The 18,782-nt window shown below is 39.4% G+C and overlaps 1 protein-coding gene and 1 long non-coding RNA gene across 2 annotated transcripts in view; one reads left to right on the top strand and one right to left on the bottom strand.

Moving 5' to 3' along the window:
- The window catches only part of LOC135365512 (uncharacterized), a 214,727-nt gene that overhangs the window by 158,224 nt on the left and 37,721 nt on the right, over positions 1-18,782 (bottom strand). The gene's annotated exons all lie outside the window — the stretch shown is intronic.
- On the top strand, positions 15,306-16,250 carry LOC123842255 (olfactory receptor 2W1-like). Its single transcript, XM_045871631.2, has one exon. It carries the CDS (start codon positions 15,306-15,308, stop codon positions 16,248-16,250), a length of 945 nt encoding a protein of 314 aa, XP_045727587.2.

The raw sequence follows: 18,782 nt of genomic DNA on the forward strand, positions 1-18,782 counted from the left end.
GGGGGGGAAATCGGAGGGGGAGACGAACCATGAGAGACTATGGACTCTGAGAAACAACCTGAGGGTTTTAGAGGGGAGGGGGTTGGGGGTGGGGTATGGGGGGATGGGTTAGCCCAGTGATGGGTATTAAGGAGGGCACATATTGCATGGAGCACTGGATGTTATACAAAAACAATGAATCATGGATCACTACATCAAAAACTAATGATGTATTGTATGGTGACTAACATAACATAATAAAATAAAATTTTAAAAAGAGCTGATGAAAATAACTGAAGACACAGATAAGTGGAAAGATATCCCATGCTCATGGACTGGAAAAATATTGTTGAAATTTACATACTACTTAAAGCAAGCTACAGACTCGATGCAATCCCTATCACAGTGCCAGTGCCATTTCTCACAGAAATAAACAAATAATCCTAACATTTGTATGGAACTACAAAAGAACCTGAATTGCAAAAGCAATCTTTTTTTTTTTTAAGATTTTATTTATTTATTTGAGAGAGAGAGACTGAGAGAGAGAGCACATGAAAGGAGAGAGGGTTGGGAGGGTCAGAGGGAGAAGCAGACTCCCTGCCGAGCAGGAAGCTCGATGCGGGACTTGATCCAGGGACTCCAGGATCATGACCTGAGCCGAAGGCAGTCACTTAACCAACGAGCCACCCAGGCGCCCTGCAAAAGCAATCTTGAAAGAACAACAAAGGTCAAGGCATCACACTTCCTGATTTCAAACTATATTACAAAGCCATAGTAATCAAAACATGGATGGTATTAAAATAAAAACAGATGCATAGCTCAATGGAACAAAAGAGAAATCCTAGAAATAAATTCATACATACACAAGCAATTAATTTATGATTATATGAGATATAATTTATGATTCTATATATATATATGAAAGAGAATATCACTCATCCATGAGAAAGGACATCCTACCATAGTGGCAACATGGGTGGACTTGAGGGCATAATGCTAAGTGAGATAAGTCAGAGAAAGGCAAATGCTGCATAACATCACTTATATTTGGAATCTTAAAAAAAGAGTTAAATTCATCAAAACAGTATGAAAAAATGGGTGACAGGCGCTCAGGATCAGGGAAACAGGGAAAGGTTGATAAAAAGGTACAAACTTCAGCTATAATATCGATAAGGTCTAAAGAGCTCGTAAAAAGGGTGCCTGGGTGGCTCAGTTGGTTAAGCAACTGCCTTCGGCTCAGGTCATGATCCTGGAGTTCCTGGATCGAGTCCCGCATCGGGCTCCCTGCTTGGCAGGGAGTCTGCTTCTCCCTCTGACCCTAACCCCTCTCATGTGCTCTCTCTCATTCTCTCTCAAATACATAAATAAAATCTATAAAAAAATAATAATAATAAAGAGCTCGTAAAAAATGGCGACTATAGTTGATAACACTGTATTTTATAATTGAAATCTGCTAAGAGAGTAGAATGTAAATGTTCTCAGCAAACTAAACCAAACCAAAATTTAAATACATGAGGTGATGGATGTGTTAATTATCCACATGGAAGGAGGGTATCTTTTCATAATGTATAAAAACATCAAATCACCATGATGTACACTTTATTTTTTTAGATTTATTTATTTATTTATTTGACAGAGAGAGAGAGACAGTGAGAGAAGCGACACAAGCAGGGGGAGTGGGAGAGGAAGAAGCAGGCTTCCCGCTGAGCAGGGAGCCTGATGCAGGGCTCGATCCCAGGATTCTGTGATCATGACCTGAGCCAAAGGCAGATGCTTAACGACTGAGCCACCCAGGTGCCCCTGATGTACACTATAAATATCTTACAATTTTATATCTCAGTTATACCTCAATAAAACTGAATTTTAAAAAATAAAGAAAGTAAGATAATGCAGAGCTATGAGAGAGTGGTGGAAAGTACTATTTTAGAAAGGGTCGTCCAGGAGGACTGATCACATTCTCTCCCTTTTTTTTTTAAATTTTTTTCTTTCTTTTTTCAACCAAATTCTTGTCTTATCAATTCCTTTTTTAAAATCTTTCTTAATTTTCATCTTTACACAATCCTTCCCTTCATTATATTTCCCCTTATTTTTGTATATATATAATTTTTTCTTTCTTTAAAATTTTGGAAGGCAGTTTCTTCTAACACACTAAAATACACCCAAAATCTAGTGTGTGGCTCTGTTCTATTCACCAGCCTGATCACATTCTTTTTTTTTTTTTCTTTCTCCCCCCCACCCCATTTTCGGGTCTCTTCTGATTTGTTTAGTGTATATTTTTCTTGGGTAGTTGTTACCCTTTTAGCACTTTGTTCTCTCACTCATCTATTCTTCTCTGGACAAAATGACAAAATGGAAAACTCACCTCAAAAAAAAGAACAAGAGGCAGTACCAACTGCCAGGGATCTAATCAATACGGACATTAGTAAGATGTCAGAACTACAGTTCAGAACGACAATTATAAAGATACTAGCTGGGCTTGAAAAAAGCATAGAAGATACTAGAGAATCCCTTTCTGGGGAAATAAAAGAACTAAAATCTAACCAAGTCGAAATCAAAAAGGCTATTAATGAGGTACAATCAAAAATGGAGGCTCTAACTGCTAGAATAAATGAGGCAGAGAAGAGAATTAGTGATAGAGAAGACCAAATGATGGAAAATAAAGAAGCTGAGAAAAAGAGAGATAAACAACTACTGGATCACGAGGGCAGAATTCGAGAGATAAGTGATACCATAAGATGAAACAACATTAGAATAATTGGGATCCCAGAAGAAGAAAGAGAGAGGGGGGCAGAAGGTATATTAGAGCAAATTATAGCAGAGAACTTCCCTAATTTGGGGAAGGAAACAGGCATCAAAATCCAGGAGGCACAGAGAACGCCCCTCAAAATCAATAAAAATAGGTCAACACCCTGACATCTAATAGTAAAACTTACGAGTCTCAGACACAAAGAAAAAATCCTGAAAGCAGCTCAGGGCAAGAGGTCTGTAACCTAGAATGGTAGAAACATTAGAATGGCAGCAGACCTATCCACAGAGACCTGGCAGGCCAGAAAGGACTGGCAGGATATATTCAGAGCACTAAATGAGAAAAATATGCAGACAAGAATACTATATCCAGCCAGGCTGTCATTGAAAATAGAAGGAGAGATAAAAAGCTTCCAGGACAAACAAAAACTAAAACAATTTGTGAACACCAAACCGCCCCAAAGAAACATTGAAAAGGGTCCTCTAAGCAAAGAGAGAGCCTAAAAGTAACATAAACCAGAAAGGAACAGAGACAATATGCAGTAACAGTCACCTTACAGGCAATACAATGGCACTAAATTCATATCTTTTCATAGATACCCTGAATGTAAATGGGCTAAATGTCCCAATCAAAAGACATAGGGTATCAGATTGGATAAAAAAAAACAAGACCCATTGATATACTGTCTGCAAGAGATTCATTTTAGACGCAAAGACATCTCCAGATTTAAAGTGAGGAGGTGGAAAAACATTTACCATGCTAATGGACATCAAAAGAAAACTGGGGTGGCAATCCTTATATCAGACAAATTAGATTTTAAACCAAAGACTATAATAAGAGATGAGGAAGAACACTACATCATACTAAAAGAGTCTATCCAACAAAGATCTAATAATTTTTAATATCTACACACCCTAACATGGGAGCAGCCCATTATATTAGCCAATTAATAACAAAATCAAAGAAACACATTGACAATAATACAATAATAGTAGGGGACTTTAACACCCCCCTCACTGAAATGGACAGATCATCTAAACAGAAGATCAACAAGGTAATAAAGACTTTAAATGAGGGGCGCCTGGGTGGCTCAGATGGTTAAGCATCTGCCTTCGGCTCAGGTCATGATCCTGGAGTCCCGGGATCGAGTCCTGCATCGGGCTCCCTGCTTGGCGGGGAGTCTGCTTCTCCTACCTCTGACCCTCCTCCCTCTCCTGCTCTCTGTCTCTCGTTCTCTCTCTCTCAAATAAATAAATAAAATCTTTAAAAAAAAAAAAGACTTTAAATGACACACTGGACCAGGTGGACTTCACAGACATATTCAAAACATTCCATCCTAAAGCAACAGAATACACATTCTTCTCTAATGCACATGGAACATTCTCCAGAATAGATCACATCCTGGGTCACAAATCAGGTCTCAACCAGTACCAAAAGACTGGGATCATTCCCTGCATATTTTTGGACTGCAATGCTTTGAAACTTGAACTCAATCACAAGAGGAAAGTTGTAAAGAACTCAAATACATGGAGGCTAAAGCGCATCCTGCTAAAGAATGAATGGGTCAACCATCACCCCCACCCCATGGGGGAAATTAAAGAAGAATTTTTAAAAATTGTGAAAACAAATGAAAATGAAAACACAACTGTTCAAAATCTTTGGGATGCAGCAAAGGCGGTCCTAAGAGGAAAGTATATAGCAATACAAGCCTTTCTCAAATAAACAAGAAAGGTCTCAAATACACAACCTAACCCTACACCTAAAGGAGCTGGAGAAAGAACAGCAAATAAAGCCTAAACCCAGCAGGAAAAGAGAAATAATAAAGATTAGAGCAGAAATCAATGAACTAGAAACCAAGAGAACAGTAGGACAGATCAACGAAACTAGGAGCTGGTTCTTTGAAAGAATTATTAAGATCGATAAATCCCTGGCCAGACTTATCAAAAAGAAAAGAGAAAGGACCCAAATAAATAAAATCATGAGTGAAAGAGGAGAGATCACAACCAAAACGAAAGAAATACAAATAATTATAAGAACATATTATGAGCAACTATATGCCAGCAAATTAGATAATCTGAAAGAAATGGATGCATTTCTAGAGATGTATAAACTACCAAAACTGAACCACGAAGAAATAGAAAACCTGAATACACCCATAACCACTAAGGAAATTGAAGCAGTAATCAAACATCTCTCAACAAACAAGAGCTCAGGGCCAGATGACTTCCCAGGGGAATTCTACCAAACATTTAAAGAAGAACTAATACTTATTCTTCTGAAACTGTTCTAAAAAATAGAAATGAAGGAAAACCTCCAAACTCATTTTATGAGGCCAGCATTACCTTGATCCCCAAACCACACAAAGACCCAATCAAAAAGAATTACAGACCAACATCCCTGATGAACATGGATGCAAAAATTCTCTCTAAAATAGTAGCCAATAGGATCCAACACTACCTAAAAAGGATTACTCACCACGACCAAGTGGGACTTATTCCTGGGCTGCAAGGTTGGTTAAACATCCACAAATCAATCAATGTGATACAATACATTAATAAAAGAAAGGACAAGAAATATATGATTCTCTCAATAGATGCAGAAAATGCATTTCACAAAGTACAGCATCCTTTCTTGATTAAAACTCTCCACATTGTAGGGATAGAGGGTACATACCTCAATACCATAAAAGCCATCTATGAAAAATCCACAGTGAATATCATTGTAAATGGGGAAAAACTGAGAGCTTTCCCCCTAAGGTCAGGAACACGGCAGGGATGCCCATTACCACCACTGCTATTCAACATAGTGTTAGAAGTCCTAGCAATCAGCAATCAGACAACAAAAAGAAATAAAAGGCATCCAAATTGGCAAAGAAGAAGTCAAACTCTCACTCTTTGCAGATGATATGATACTTTATGTGGAAAACCCAAAAGACGCCACCCCAAAACTGCTAGAACGCATACAGGAATTCAGTAAAGTGGCAGAATAGAAAATCAATGCACAGAAATCAGTGGCATTTCTATACACCAACAAGACAGAAGAAAGAGAAATTACGGCGTCGATCCCATTTATAATTGCACCCAAAACCATAAGATACCTAGGAATAAATCTAACCAACAAGGCAAAGAATCTGTACTCAGAAAACTATAGAATACTCAAGAAAGAAATTGAGGAAGACACAAAGAAATGGAAAAACATTCCATGCTCATGGATTGGAAAAACAAATACTGTGAAAATGTCTATGCTACCTAGGGCAATCTACACATTCAATGCAAAATACCATCAACTTTTTTCAGAGAGGTGGAACAAATAATCCTAAAATTTGTATGGAACCAGAAAACACTGCGAATAGCCAGAGGAATGTTGAAAAAGAAAAGCAAAGCTGGCAGCATCACAATTCCAGACTTCAAGCTCTATTACAAAGCTGTCATCATGAAGACAGCATGGTACTGGCACAAAAACAGACACATAGATCAATGGAACAGAATAGAGAGCCCAGAAATGGACCCTCAACTCTGTGGTCAACTAATCTTTGATAAAGCAGGAAAGAATGTCCAATGGAAAAAAGTCTCTTCAACAAATGGTGCTGGGAAAACTGGACAGCCACATGCAGAAGAATGAAACTAGACCATCTCACACCAGTCAGAATGGCTAAAATTAACAAGTCAGGAAATGACAGATGTTGGTGAGGATAAGGAGAAAGGGGAACTCTCTTACAGTGTTGGTGGGAATGCAAGCTGGTGCAGCCACTCTAGAAAACAGTATGGAGGTTCCTCAAAAAGTCTTTAGGGCGGAACCCAAACCTGATTCTAGACCTTCAGGTGTGCACAGGAGCCCACAGCCACTGGCAGTTTTAGAAGCACAAAGGGCAAAGATAATCTGGGCCCCTGAAAACACTTCGTAGAGAGTGGCTGTGGGCACGCAGCATGGGAGGCTAGTCTTCAGAGATGCAAGCAGAAGTGGAGACTGTCCTGGAGAGTTTCTTAAAGAGGGCAAACCAAATTTTCTGCTCTGGGTCAGAGGTTTGGCTCTGGCCATTTTTGCTCTGATCCCCTGAAGAGGCACAGAAAGGCCCCAGGGACAAAATGAGGCTCAGAAGATCCGTTTTGAATAAGCACCTCCCCCTCCAGGAGATGTGGCAACTCCGCACAGGCAGGGTTACCTGAGAAACACCCCAGCAGGCCCCTCCCCCAGAAGACAGGCTGGAAGAGCAAGTGGATGACAATCCTTTGGATCCTGTAAGACTGTAAAATCCCAACACCAGGGGAAAATTGTACATTGAGCTCCAGGTGTGGCCTCACAACTTGTTTATTTTTCAGATATAATTCTCCTTTTTTTCTCTCTTTTTTTTTTTTCCCTTTTCTCATGTCATTTTCCCCTGCCCCATTTTTCTTTACACCTTCTTCTCATTTCAACTAGATGTCTATTATACCAACTAATATTTTATAGTCGCTTTTTGAACGTGTATATTTACACATCTATATTTTATATACATATATGCTTTATTTTAGCCCGTGTTTCACTCTAGTCAGTTTTACCTTTTTATATATACAAGTTTTAATTTCCTAGTAATTTGGGGACATAGTGTCCTCTAACACACAGACCAAAATACACCCAGGAACAACTAAAACATCCTGCTTTGTCCACACTGAGAGACTATAGTGCCCCTTACCCTCCCACTCCTTTTATTTATTTATTTATATTTTTTATTTTTAAAATTATTTTTATTTTTTCAATTTTTTAATTTTAGTCCTGTGTTTCATTTTGGCTTTGTTTTTTGGTGGTGATGTCTGACCACTCCGGATTTTTCTACGGTGCATTTAGCTTGGGTCATGGTTGGTATTTTGGACTCTGTTCATTCACTCAACCATCCTTCAACAGAATGACTAGGAGGAGGAACCCCCAACAAAGAAAAGAATCAGAGACTGCGGTTTTTGCCACAGGTCTAATGGACATGGATATAACCAAGATGTCAGACATCGACTTCAGAGTAACAATTATGAAGTCAATATCTAGGCTTGAGAAAAATATTAAGGACAACATAGAATCTCTAAGGACAGAAATGATATCGAATCAGGCCAAACTTAAAAATGCTATGAATGAGGGCACACCGGTGGCTCAGTCGTTAAGCATCTGCCTTCAGCTAAGGTCATGAACTCAGGGTCCTGGGATTGAGTCCCACATTGGGCTCCCAAACTGGGGACAGGGCGCAGACTTGCAGACTGGCAGCAGTGGGGAAAGGACTTTAGGGCAGCCACCTGGGCTGAAACCTGGAGCAATGGGGCCCCGAGTGCAAACTGGGGGTGGCTGGTGGTTTTAGAAGCCCAAAGGGCAGAGACGTAGGCCTGTGCCCCAACCTGGAGGTGAGGACTGAGAGCCGTGCTGAGGGGCGAACAACCTAGGATGCTGCAGTTTATACCAGCAGAGACAGAAACAGAGATAGTGTGGCCTGGAGAACTCACTGAAGAACAGACTGTGATCTCTCTGCTCTGAGGCAGAGGGTTGGAAATGATCTCTTCTGCTCTGACTCTCGGAAGAGATGCAGAAAGCCACCAAGGAAAGCCACCAGAGAACAAAATCACCCAAAAACTGGTTTTCACTGAGCCCACTCCCGCCCCCCCACAGGGGCAAGGCAACTCTGTCCAAACAGGGTTGCCTGAGTAACAGTGCAGCAGGCCCCTCCCCAAGAAGACAGTCTGGAAGAACAAGAGGCCAACACCCTAAGGTCCCTATAAAACAGGTGCATCTTGCTTGGGTTGTTGTCAATAATTTGGACTCTGTACATTCCCTCAAACACCCATCAACACAATGACCAGGAGGAGGAACCCCCAAAATAGGAATGACTCAGAGACTATGACTTCTGCCACAGATTCACAAATGGATACAGATATAACCAAGATGTCGGAGATGGAATTCAGGGTAGCAATTGTGAAGAAAATAGCTAGAATGGAGAAATCGATTAATGGCAACATAGAGTCTCTAAGAGCAGAATGAAACTGGGCCATTCTCTTACACCATACACAAAGATAAACTCAAAATGGATGAAAGACCTCAATGTGAGACAGGAATCCATCAAAATTCTAGAGGAGAACATAGGCAGTAACCTCTTCGACATTGGCCACAGCAACTTCTTTCAAGACACGTCGCTAGAGGCAACAGAAACAAAAGTAAAAAGACCTTTTGGGACTTCATCAAGATAAAAAACTTTTGCACAGCAAAGGAAACAGTCAACAAAACTAAGAGGTAACCCACGGAATGGGAGAAGACATTTGCAAATGACACTACAGATAAAGAGCTGGTATCCAAGACTTTTTAAAGAACTTCTAAAACTCGGGGCACCTGGGTGGCTTAGTCGGTTAAGCGGCTGCCTTCATCTCAGGTCCTGATCCTGGGGTCCTGGGATCGAGCCCCACATCCAGCTCCCTGCTCAGTGGAGAGCCTGCTTCTCCCTCTCCCTCTGCCTGCCACTCTGCCTACTTGTGCTCTCTCTCTGTCAAATAAATAAATAAAATCTTAAAAAAAAAAAAAGAACTTCTAAAACTCAACACCCAAAAAACAATAATCCAGTCAAAAAGACATACAAATGGCTAACAGAAACATGAAAAAATGTTCATCATCATTAGCCATCAGGGAAATTCAAATCAAAATCACATTGAGATACCACCTTACACCAGTTAGAATGGCAAAAATTGACAGGGGAAGAAACAACAAATGTTGGAGAGGTTGTGGAGAAAGGGGAACCCTCTTACACTGATGGTGGGAATGCAAGTTGGTACAGCCACTTTGGAAAACAGTATGGAGGTTCCTCAAGATGTTAAAAATAGAGCTACCCTATGACCCAGCAATTGCACTCCTGGGTATTTACCCCAAAGACACAGATGTAGTGAAAAGGAGGGCCATATGCACCCCAATGTTCATATCAGCAATGTCTGCAATAGCCAAACTGTGGAAAGAGCCAAGATGCCCTTCAACAGATGAATGGATAAAGAAGATGTGGTTCCTATATACAATGGAATATTACTCAGCCATCAGAAAGGATGAATACCTACCATTTGCATTGACAGGGATGGAAATGGAGGGAATTATGTAAGTGAAATAAGTCAAACAGAGAAAGATAATTATCATATGGTTTCACTCATATGTGGAACATAAGGAATAGCACAGAGGGACCATAGGGGAAGAGAGGGAAATCTGAAGGGGGAGAAATCAGAGAGGTAGACAAACCATGAGAGACTATGGACCCTGGTAAACAGGGTTTCAGAGGGAAGGGGGGTAGGGAGATGAGGTAACAGGGTGATGGGTACTAAGGAGGGCATGTGTTGTAATGAGCACTGGGTGTTATATGCAACTGATGAATCATTGAACACCACATCAAAATCTAATGATGTACTATACAGCAGTTAACTAAACATAATAAAATAAAATAAAATAAAATATAAAATGCAAAAAAAAAAGCTGAAAACAAAATAATAGAGAAAAGGCGAGAAAAGAATATCTTCCCAGGCGACATCATCTCAGGTGCTCTTTGTCTTATACCCTCAGCAGCTGGCACAGAGAAGGTGCTATACATGCTTTGTATTGATATGAAGAAGTGCGTACCTAACAAAGGATCGTCCAGCTCTGTGATTTTGCATTTGCCCATAATTAACTCAATAAATATTTAATAAATAATGAAAAAAAAGGATGTGGAGAAAGGGGAACCCTCTTACACTGTTGGTGGGAATGCAAGCTGATACAGCCACTCTGTAAAACAGTATGGAGGTTCCTCGAGACGTTAAAAATAGAGCTACCCTATGACCCAGAATTTGCACTACTAGGTATTTACCCCAAAGATACAGAGGTAGTGAAAAGAAGGGGCATCTGCATCCCAATGTTCATAGCAGCAATGTCCACAATAGCCAAACTGTGGAAGGAGCCAAGATGCCCTTCAACAGATGAATGGACAAAGAAGGTGTGGTTCATATATACAATGGGGTATTACTTAGCCATCAGAAAGGATGAATACCCACCATTTGCATCCACATGGATGGAACTGGAGGGGGTTATGCTAAGTGAAATAAGTCAAGCAGAGAAAGTCAATTATCATATGGTTTGACTCATATGTGGAACATAAGGAATAGTGAGGAGGACCACAGGGGAAGGAAGGGAAAACTGAATGGGATGAAATCAGAGAAGGATACAAATAATGAGACTCTGGATGCCGGGAAGGAAACTGAGGGTTACAGAAGGGAAGGAGTGGGGGGATGGGGCAATTGGGTGATGGGTACTAAGGAGGGCACATGTAGTGATGAGCACTGGATGTTATACACAACTAATGAATCATTGAATACTGCATTAAAATCTAATTATGTGCTATATGTTGGCTAATTGAACATAATAAAAATAAATAAAATTTAAAAAAAGAAGTGTTTTCTTTCCTGCAAAAATAACACCTACATAATTGCCTGGATTTCTCCAACTTGACTGATATCTTACCCACTGGGAAAAAAAAACACAGTTCAATTTAATCTGTTAAATTTATAGATATGACTTAAATTATATTTTTGGTCTTCAACAGTAAATTTATTACTATAATAATAGTCATCTCTGATTAATTTTCATGGAGGAAATCTTTAAGGAAAAAAAAAGAATAAAAGACAAGATGAAACCCAAAATCTTAAGGGAAGCCTTCCTAAAATGGTTGTTTGGATAACCCTCTGACCACAGTGTAAGCTCTGTTAATCACCTCTGTGGGGCACTAGTCCCCAGGGTCTACACCACGTTAACATACTAGCCTTTAGAGTCCTACACAAATACTTCCTGGAGCACACGTAGACCAAGGGAGGGCTCTCCTGGTTTAATTGGGCAGAGATCCACCCACAATTGTGTCTAACAGGAGTGTACATGAAAAGACTACACATATCCCATTGAAAGTACATTCAACAAACCAAATTCATCAACTTTTCCACCAGTCCCACAAATAGTTCTTCTCCAGCATCCACGTTAGAGACTTCACTGAATCTTAGTTCAGCTACTGCATTTCAATGTAAATGCGATCGTGGTGTTAGCACAAGACAGTGGTGGCTCATCAGTATTTCATGGACTCACTAACCTGCCAAACAAGAATCCTTCCCTGATTACCCATGAAATGAAGGCTCAGCATCATGGGAACATGGGTACCTTGGACTACATAAGAACACAACAGCTGTGAATTCTTCCCTCCTGAAACGTAAATATGGTCTGATTTTCTTTCTCGTTTCTCCTCCACATCATTCTGCACGTTGAAGTTATGTTTAAATATGTCTGCTTCATTTCTCTTACATTTCACTGAACAAAGTAACATGTAAACCCATGCTATACTATTAGAAACTGGATTTCATATCGTGAAAAATGAAAACATGTTTTGGTGAAAACGTTGATGCTGCTTTCTTAATATCTGTTACTTCTGCTTGTGCTCTGTAGTTTTTATATCACGTCCACGCTTAAATTAAAATTATAATAACAGCTAAAATTTGAGACCAAGGCTTTGAAAAGTCCTATATTTGGATTCACAACATAAAATTACATAAAGTGTAATTTCAGGCTTCACACTTCCAATAGGATACTGGATTCTTATGGGACCCAAAGCTTAAACTGAGCTGGTAATGTATTTCACCTGCTAAACCTAGCTAACATATATTTTAGAAACTGAATGTGCATCATGGATGCTCACAGCCTTCTTCAGTGGTATAGCACACTCTCAACTCACAAGCAAGGCATTTGATAAGTCATGGTGAGTCCAAGGATAGCAACCAGAAAAGCATGGTACTTAAACATCACACAGTGTTAGGAAGAGCTGACAACCATCAAGCCCCTAATCTTGGAACTTTATGTTAAGCTAAGAGTATATTTGATAATAGCTTCTACTATTAAAGGAAACTCAAAAGACATATAAAAAATGTTTAAGGAGTCAAACTAAACAATGTTGTCTAGAGATGCACATTTGAGTAATAAAGTTTAAAATACAAGGAGATTGGGCACCTGGGTGGCTCAGATGGTTAAGTGTCTGCCTTTGGCTCAGGTCATGATCCCAGGGGCCTGGGATCGAGTCCCACATCGGGCTCCCTGCTCCTTGGAAGCCTGCTTCTCTCTCTCTCTCTGTCTCTCATGAATAAATAAAATCTTTAAAAATAAATAAATAAATAAATAAAATACAAGGAGATTACTATAAACATCAGGATAGTGGATACTTTGGGCGACAGGGTGGGTAATGATCATTCAAGTCATGAACAGAAGCTCCTGCAATGCTTGGTAGGGTTCTATTTCTTGACCTGAGTGTCAGTTACAAGAATATTCACCTTAACTCGTTGAGCTTTTGTTTTTTTCTCTATCTTTTACTGTATAACAAAACTGTTTTTTATAATGAAGCCATGTTGAATTGACTTATTCCATGTTATTTCCAGAATAAAGAAAAAAAGCCAGTGCTCTGTTAAAGAGGAATGTCTGACTCCCATAAAGAGTAAGAGGCAAAGATTAAAAGAGAGTATGAAGCTCTGAAAACAGGAGTTGTGTGAACATTCTGTGGAAGACCTCCATCCTAAGGCAGAAGTCTGGATCATGCTTTCTGAGTCTATTTCAACTCTAAAATTCTATGGCCTTTTAATTCCCAACACTATCCCAATCCTACATTTTTAAAGAACACCCAGTTCTTTTTGTAATCAAGGCATGTTGAGAGCTAAGTCCTCTGTCCTCTCCTGCCTCTGGGTTTATCAATTTAGTATGTACATCATGTTTGGGCACTTTTCCATACATGAGTGTCTACACATTTGAAAAGTTATGCCAACGTAAAATTTTAACCATTCCAGTTTAGTTCTAGACCATCATGGTAAAAATCACCAGTGTGAAAAATAAAGAGAGTGAGGAGTGAATAGAATAATAATAATTCGTGGGTTGGTGAATACAATTTTTAATTTTGAGAATTAAATATGAACCAAGCACAGTTCCTAGTGTTATCACAAATACTAATCTTCACAAACTCCCTTTCAGGATATTATTATCATCATTGAACATATAGAGAACATGGTGTACAAACCATTTACAAAACTGCCCAGGGACACATTATCTCCAAGTAGTGAAGCTGGGATTTGACACCAAACTCTGAGTCCAGAATCTACACTATGCTCAATTTAGCTGACATCCAACCACATAAAAACTTCATATTCATTAATTAAATTAAATTTCCATTTTGAGAAATAATACATCCCTATCTCATACTACTTGGTAATAATAGTTCCTTCTTCATGATTGTAACATTTTCATGTTTTAACTGAACTGCTTGTAACAATGATACACTATAGATAATTTACCTTGTTTACTATAACTGCAGCAAATAAATTTATTATTTCCTGGCTCCAAACCCACTATGAATATAAAGAACCATAGTTCTGAAGTTCATGGTCAGGAATAATATGAAAAAAAATTACAAACCAAAAGAATAGAAACTTAAAAAATTAAAATTAATTTTAATACAGTAATAAAATATTCCATCTATTTAATGATGAAGTATTCAGAAATAGTGAAATATGTTTTCTTTATCTCTTTTCAGTAGTCTTTCAGAAGTGAAATGAGATTTTATCAATAGGGTTCCAAAGCAACCTATGATTGTTAATTTCTAAATAGAAAAACAACCACACTAATCATTTAAATAGCTGCTTTTTGGTTGAGTAACCTACCTTGCTACTTTTGCTGAATGGCCAGGTTAGTAGGAGGTAACACAGGTGGTTGCTGTGGGTATGTGATAGCCAAATGTTTCTGGAATTAAAAGTTCAATTTTTTATTCTGTGACAAAACAGTAAGGCTATTTAAATGGTGAAAGAGCAGTTATGGCAGGTATTCCAAGAAACACAGGGCCTCTGTACATGGCAGTGAAGGTCAATAGGAAAGATAATATTTCCTGGTACCCAAAACACATGCAACAAAAAAGGGAAGTATAAGGAAGAACACTAAAATTGATACAGGAACAGCCATGTCTGCAAAGATGAATAGGAGGGGAAACATGAGGAAGAGGTTCGTGGTGATGGAGATTACAATGGCTGGAAAGCACACATTTGGGAGTGAATATGAAAAGTGATCCTACTACCAAATGGTGAAGTTTATCTCAAGAAAATGGATCATTTAACTTTTTACCCCAAACTCCACTCTTTTGATAAGGGAAAGAATTGTCACGATAGAGTGATGCTTATGTCACACATTTAAGAAGGACAACTCCCCAAAATACACCCCACTCTTAAATTATATCATTAACTACATGGATTTATTAGCTTTTCAAGTACATAGAACTATAGGTGTCATGACTTATTAAGTTCTTTCAATGATTTACAATTCAGTGTGATTGGGTTTACCATATTATTGTTAGATCACTCTAGTTATGAGTAAACACAAAGAAGGAAATATTGGGCAATTAACACAGGGAAATATTAATAGAGGTGTTCTAAATGGGAGAGAGCACACAAACAACTGTATTTGGGATACTCATGGCAAACTACAAAGATTTTTATTTTTACCTGGGGTAGACACTATTTATTATTACCCTGGTTTGTCTCCTAGACTTTCCTAAGGAGCCATGGACACAAACAATGGAAGTTCCACTATGGATTTCATCCTGCTGGGGTTTTCTGATCGGCCCCAATTAGAACTCATCATCTCTGGGGTTGTCTTCATCTTCTATATTGTGACGCTGGTAGGAAACACAACCATCATTCTTGTATCTTACCTAGACACCCAGCTCCATACTCCCATGTATTTCTTCTTATCCAATTTGTCTTTTTTGGACCTCTGCTATGCAACTAGCATTATCCCCCAGATGCTGGTAAATCTGTGGGGTCCAACACGGTCTATTACCTATGGAGGGTGTGTGCTCCAATTCTTCTTTGCCCTTGACCTTGGAGCCACAGAGTGTCTTCTCCTGGCTGTGATGGCCTATGACCGCTATGCTGCTGTCTGTCAACCTCTTCGCTACAGAGTTATAATGCACCCTCAGCTTTGCCAGAAGATGGTGCTCACCGCCTGGTTAGGTGGCCTTGGCAGCGCCTTAACTGTTTGCTCCTTGACTTTGAAGTTACCCAGATGTGGACACCGGGAAGTGGATAATTTCTTGTGTGAGATGCCAGCATTGATCAAGATGGCTTGTGTCTACTCAAAAGTAATTGAGATCATTGTCTTTGCTCTTGGAGTGATATTTCTTCTAGCACCTATATCACTAATTCTCATTTCATACGGAATTATCACTCAAGCTGTCGTGAGGATCAAGTCAAAGGCAAGGTGGCATAAGGTCCTTAATACATGTGGTTCCCACCTCACAGTAGTAACTCTGTTTTATGGAACAGTCATTTATATGTACATGAAGCCACAGAATAGCACATCCCAAGATAAGGGGAAGTTCCTTTCTCTCTTTTACACAATCATCACACCCACCCTTAACCCTCTAATCTATACTTTAAGAAACAAAGATGTAAAGAGTGCAGTAAAGAGAATACTGTGTGTAGAAAAAAGGTCAGCAAAGTCATAAGTTACATGGAAGACAGCTAAAAAAATAATATTGACCTTTACCAACAAAAGATGAATGGATTCATTTATGCAAAGAGCATTTAATCGGAGTTTATCATGTACCAAGAATTGTACTAGGCACTGGCTTTGTAAATTGGTAGAAAGAAGACAGAAATTATAAGATAAAGATACAGATACATAAAAAAAAAGAAACTTCAATTCATACACTTAAAAAACTTCAACACTAATCAGGGGTTAGGGCACCTGGGTGGCTCAGTCGGTTAAGTGTCTGCCTTCAGCTCAAGTCATGATCCCAGGGTCTTGGGATCCAGCCCTGAATCAGGCTCCTTGCCCAGCAGGGAGTCTGCTTCTCCCCCTCCTTCCCACTTGTGCTTTCTCTTGCTATCTCTGTCTCTCTCAAATAAATATTTTTAAAAAAAGATTAATTGGGGACCACAAATAAGTAAACACATAATTATGAAATGTGATTAAGTACAGTAATAGAGATAAGTGCAACGTATTAAGAAAATATTTCAGAAGCAAACTTATTTTAATGTAGGATTGCACTGGATCCACCCTGATTTCTTTCTTCCCAGAATTGCCACTTTCATGGGAAACAACACTCCGTTTCAGGCACCTGATCCTGCCAGCAGGGCCTTTGTGGGGGAGACCAACTACCCACCAATACCCGTTCCACATTTGGTTTCTAGTTTTAACTGGGCACAGGGTCCCATACTGCATATCACATTTCTGTGCCTGGCCTCCACCAACACAATGCCAGGGAAGCAATGTAGGCAACTCCTGAGTTATCTTCTCAGATATGAAGACTGCTCTCACCCTTCTCCCTCCCCTTCCATTGGCTGGAATGTGAATATGGAGGGTACCTAACTGCCAAAAACCCTAAACCAACACAGCAATGCCTCCACACTACTATAGGAGAAAAAGTTTCTATATTATTTAATATTATTTAATCCATTCTATTTGGGGGGGTTCCATCTTTTTTTTATTATGTTAATCACCATACAACATTTTTTTAAGATTTTATTTATTTATTTGTCAGAGAGAGAGAGCACAAGCAAGGGGAGCATCAAGCAGAGGGAGAAGCAGACTCCCCATTGAGCAGGGAGCTCAATGTGGGACTCAATCCCAGGACCTGGGATCATGACCTGAGCTGAAGGCAGACACTTAGCCCAACTGAGCCACCCAGGTGTCCCTAAGCCACTCTATGTTGAGGTCTATTACAGTAGATTAACTTTTACCCTCCGTGGCCTGATAAGGAATTTGGGCTTTTTCCTGGAAGGTAGTGTGGTCCTTGGACCAGCAGCAACTGCATCACTTGGCACCTTATCACAAATGCACACTCTTGGGCCCACCTCAGACCTACTGACCAACCATCTGAGGATGGACCCAGCAACTGATGTTTTTTAACAAGCACCACAGGTGATTAGGCTAAAGTTTGAGAACCACTGTTACTGAGAATAGGGAGATGTTGAGTCTCTAAACAGAAAATTAACAGGGCTTTTTAATTAATTTCCTTCCTATACACCTGTGAAAGGAGGTGGATAATGGTTTCTCTAGGCTCTTAGATAAGAGAAATAAAGGAAATGAGGAGTTTTGCTGAAGTGAAATCAAATCCAAACGAGTATTCAATTATTTATTAATAATACTATCTTCTTGTTCTTTAGTTTTATAATGTTCATTCTTTTATTGAATTATGATGGTAGTAGATGGTAATTTTTTTTAAAGATTTTATATATTTGACAGAGAGAGACACAGCGAGAGAGGGAACACAATCAGGGGGAGTGGGAGAGGGAGAAGCAGGCTTCCCGCAGAGCAGGGAACCCAATGAGGGACTCGATCCCAGGACCTTGGGATCATGACCTGAGCCAAAGGCAGACGCTTAACGACTGAGCCACCCAGGTGCCCCGAGTAGATGGTAATTTTTTGGACAAAGTCTTGATGATCTTATTTCACAAAACAAAAATTTAGCAATTTCATGTTTGTTCCCCATATATTTTTTATTTCGTTTTACTGGTAAATACATTCAAACTCTGAGAATCTCTATGCTGGAGAGAAAAGTACTCCCCTTCTCTACAAGACAGCCATTTCAGAGACTGGCAATCCTGTCTGCACATGAGAATCCTCACATTGATTGTGCCCTCGTTCTGTGATTGCAAGTCCTAGTAAGCCGCCATCCACCTGGAGTATTTGGGTAGGAGTATGGGGTTTGTAAGGATTAATAGTCTTTTCTTTCCCATCCTCAAACCTTGTGGTTCCCAGGATTCCACAGGGAAAACATTATACCTTTATTTTAAAGTTTTGATTCCTTTTTTGCAGGTAATTTTAACATTCCAGGTGTGTAAGCCTTGGGAATAATAAGGAATCAGAGAGGATGATGATATCCAAAGACAAGAAGGCCTAGAGAAAATATAAAACTTTATGGTGTTGTAAGGACTTTAGGAGGAGAACATACAGAATGATGAAAAGTGTGGCCCCTGGAAACAAATATCAACTGTTCTTTCTGAGAAAAGCTCATCCCCAACCTTGATAAACT

Source organism: Mirounga angustirostris, unplaced genomic scaffold (assembly GCF_029215605.1).
Source record: "Mirounga angustirostris isolate CCGP_5_RB_7025 unplaced genomic scaffold, mMirAng1.0.hap1 SCAF_8, whole genome shotgun sequence".
NCBI classification, from domain to species: Eukaryota; Metazoa; Chordata; class Mammalia; order Carnivora; family Phocidae; genus Mirounga; species Mirounga angustirostris.

Coding starts and splice junctions, on each gene's coding strand:
- LOC123842255 (XM_045871631.2), top strand. CDS start 15,306: ATGGACACAAACAATGGAAGTTCCACTATGGATTTCATCCTGCTGGGG.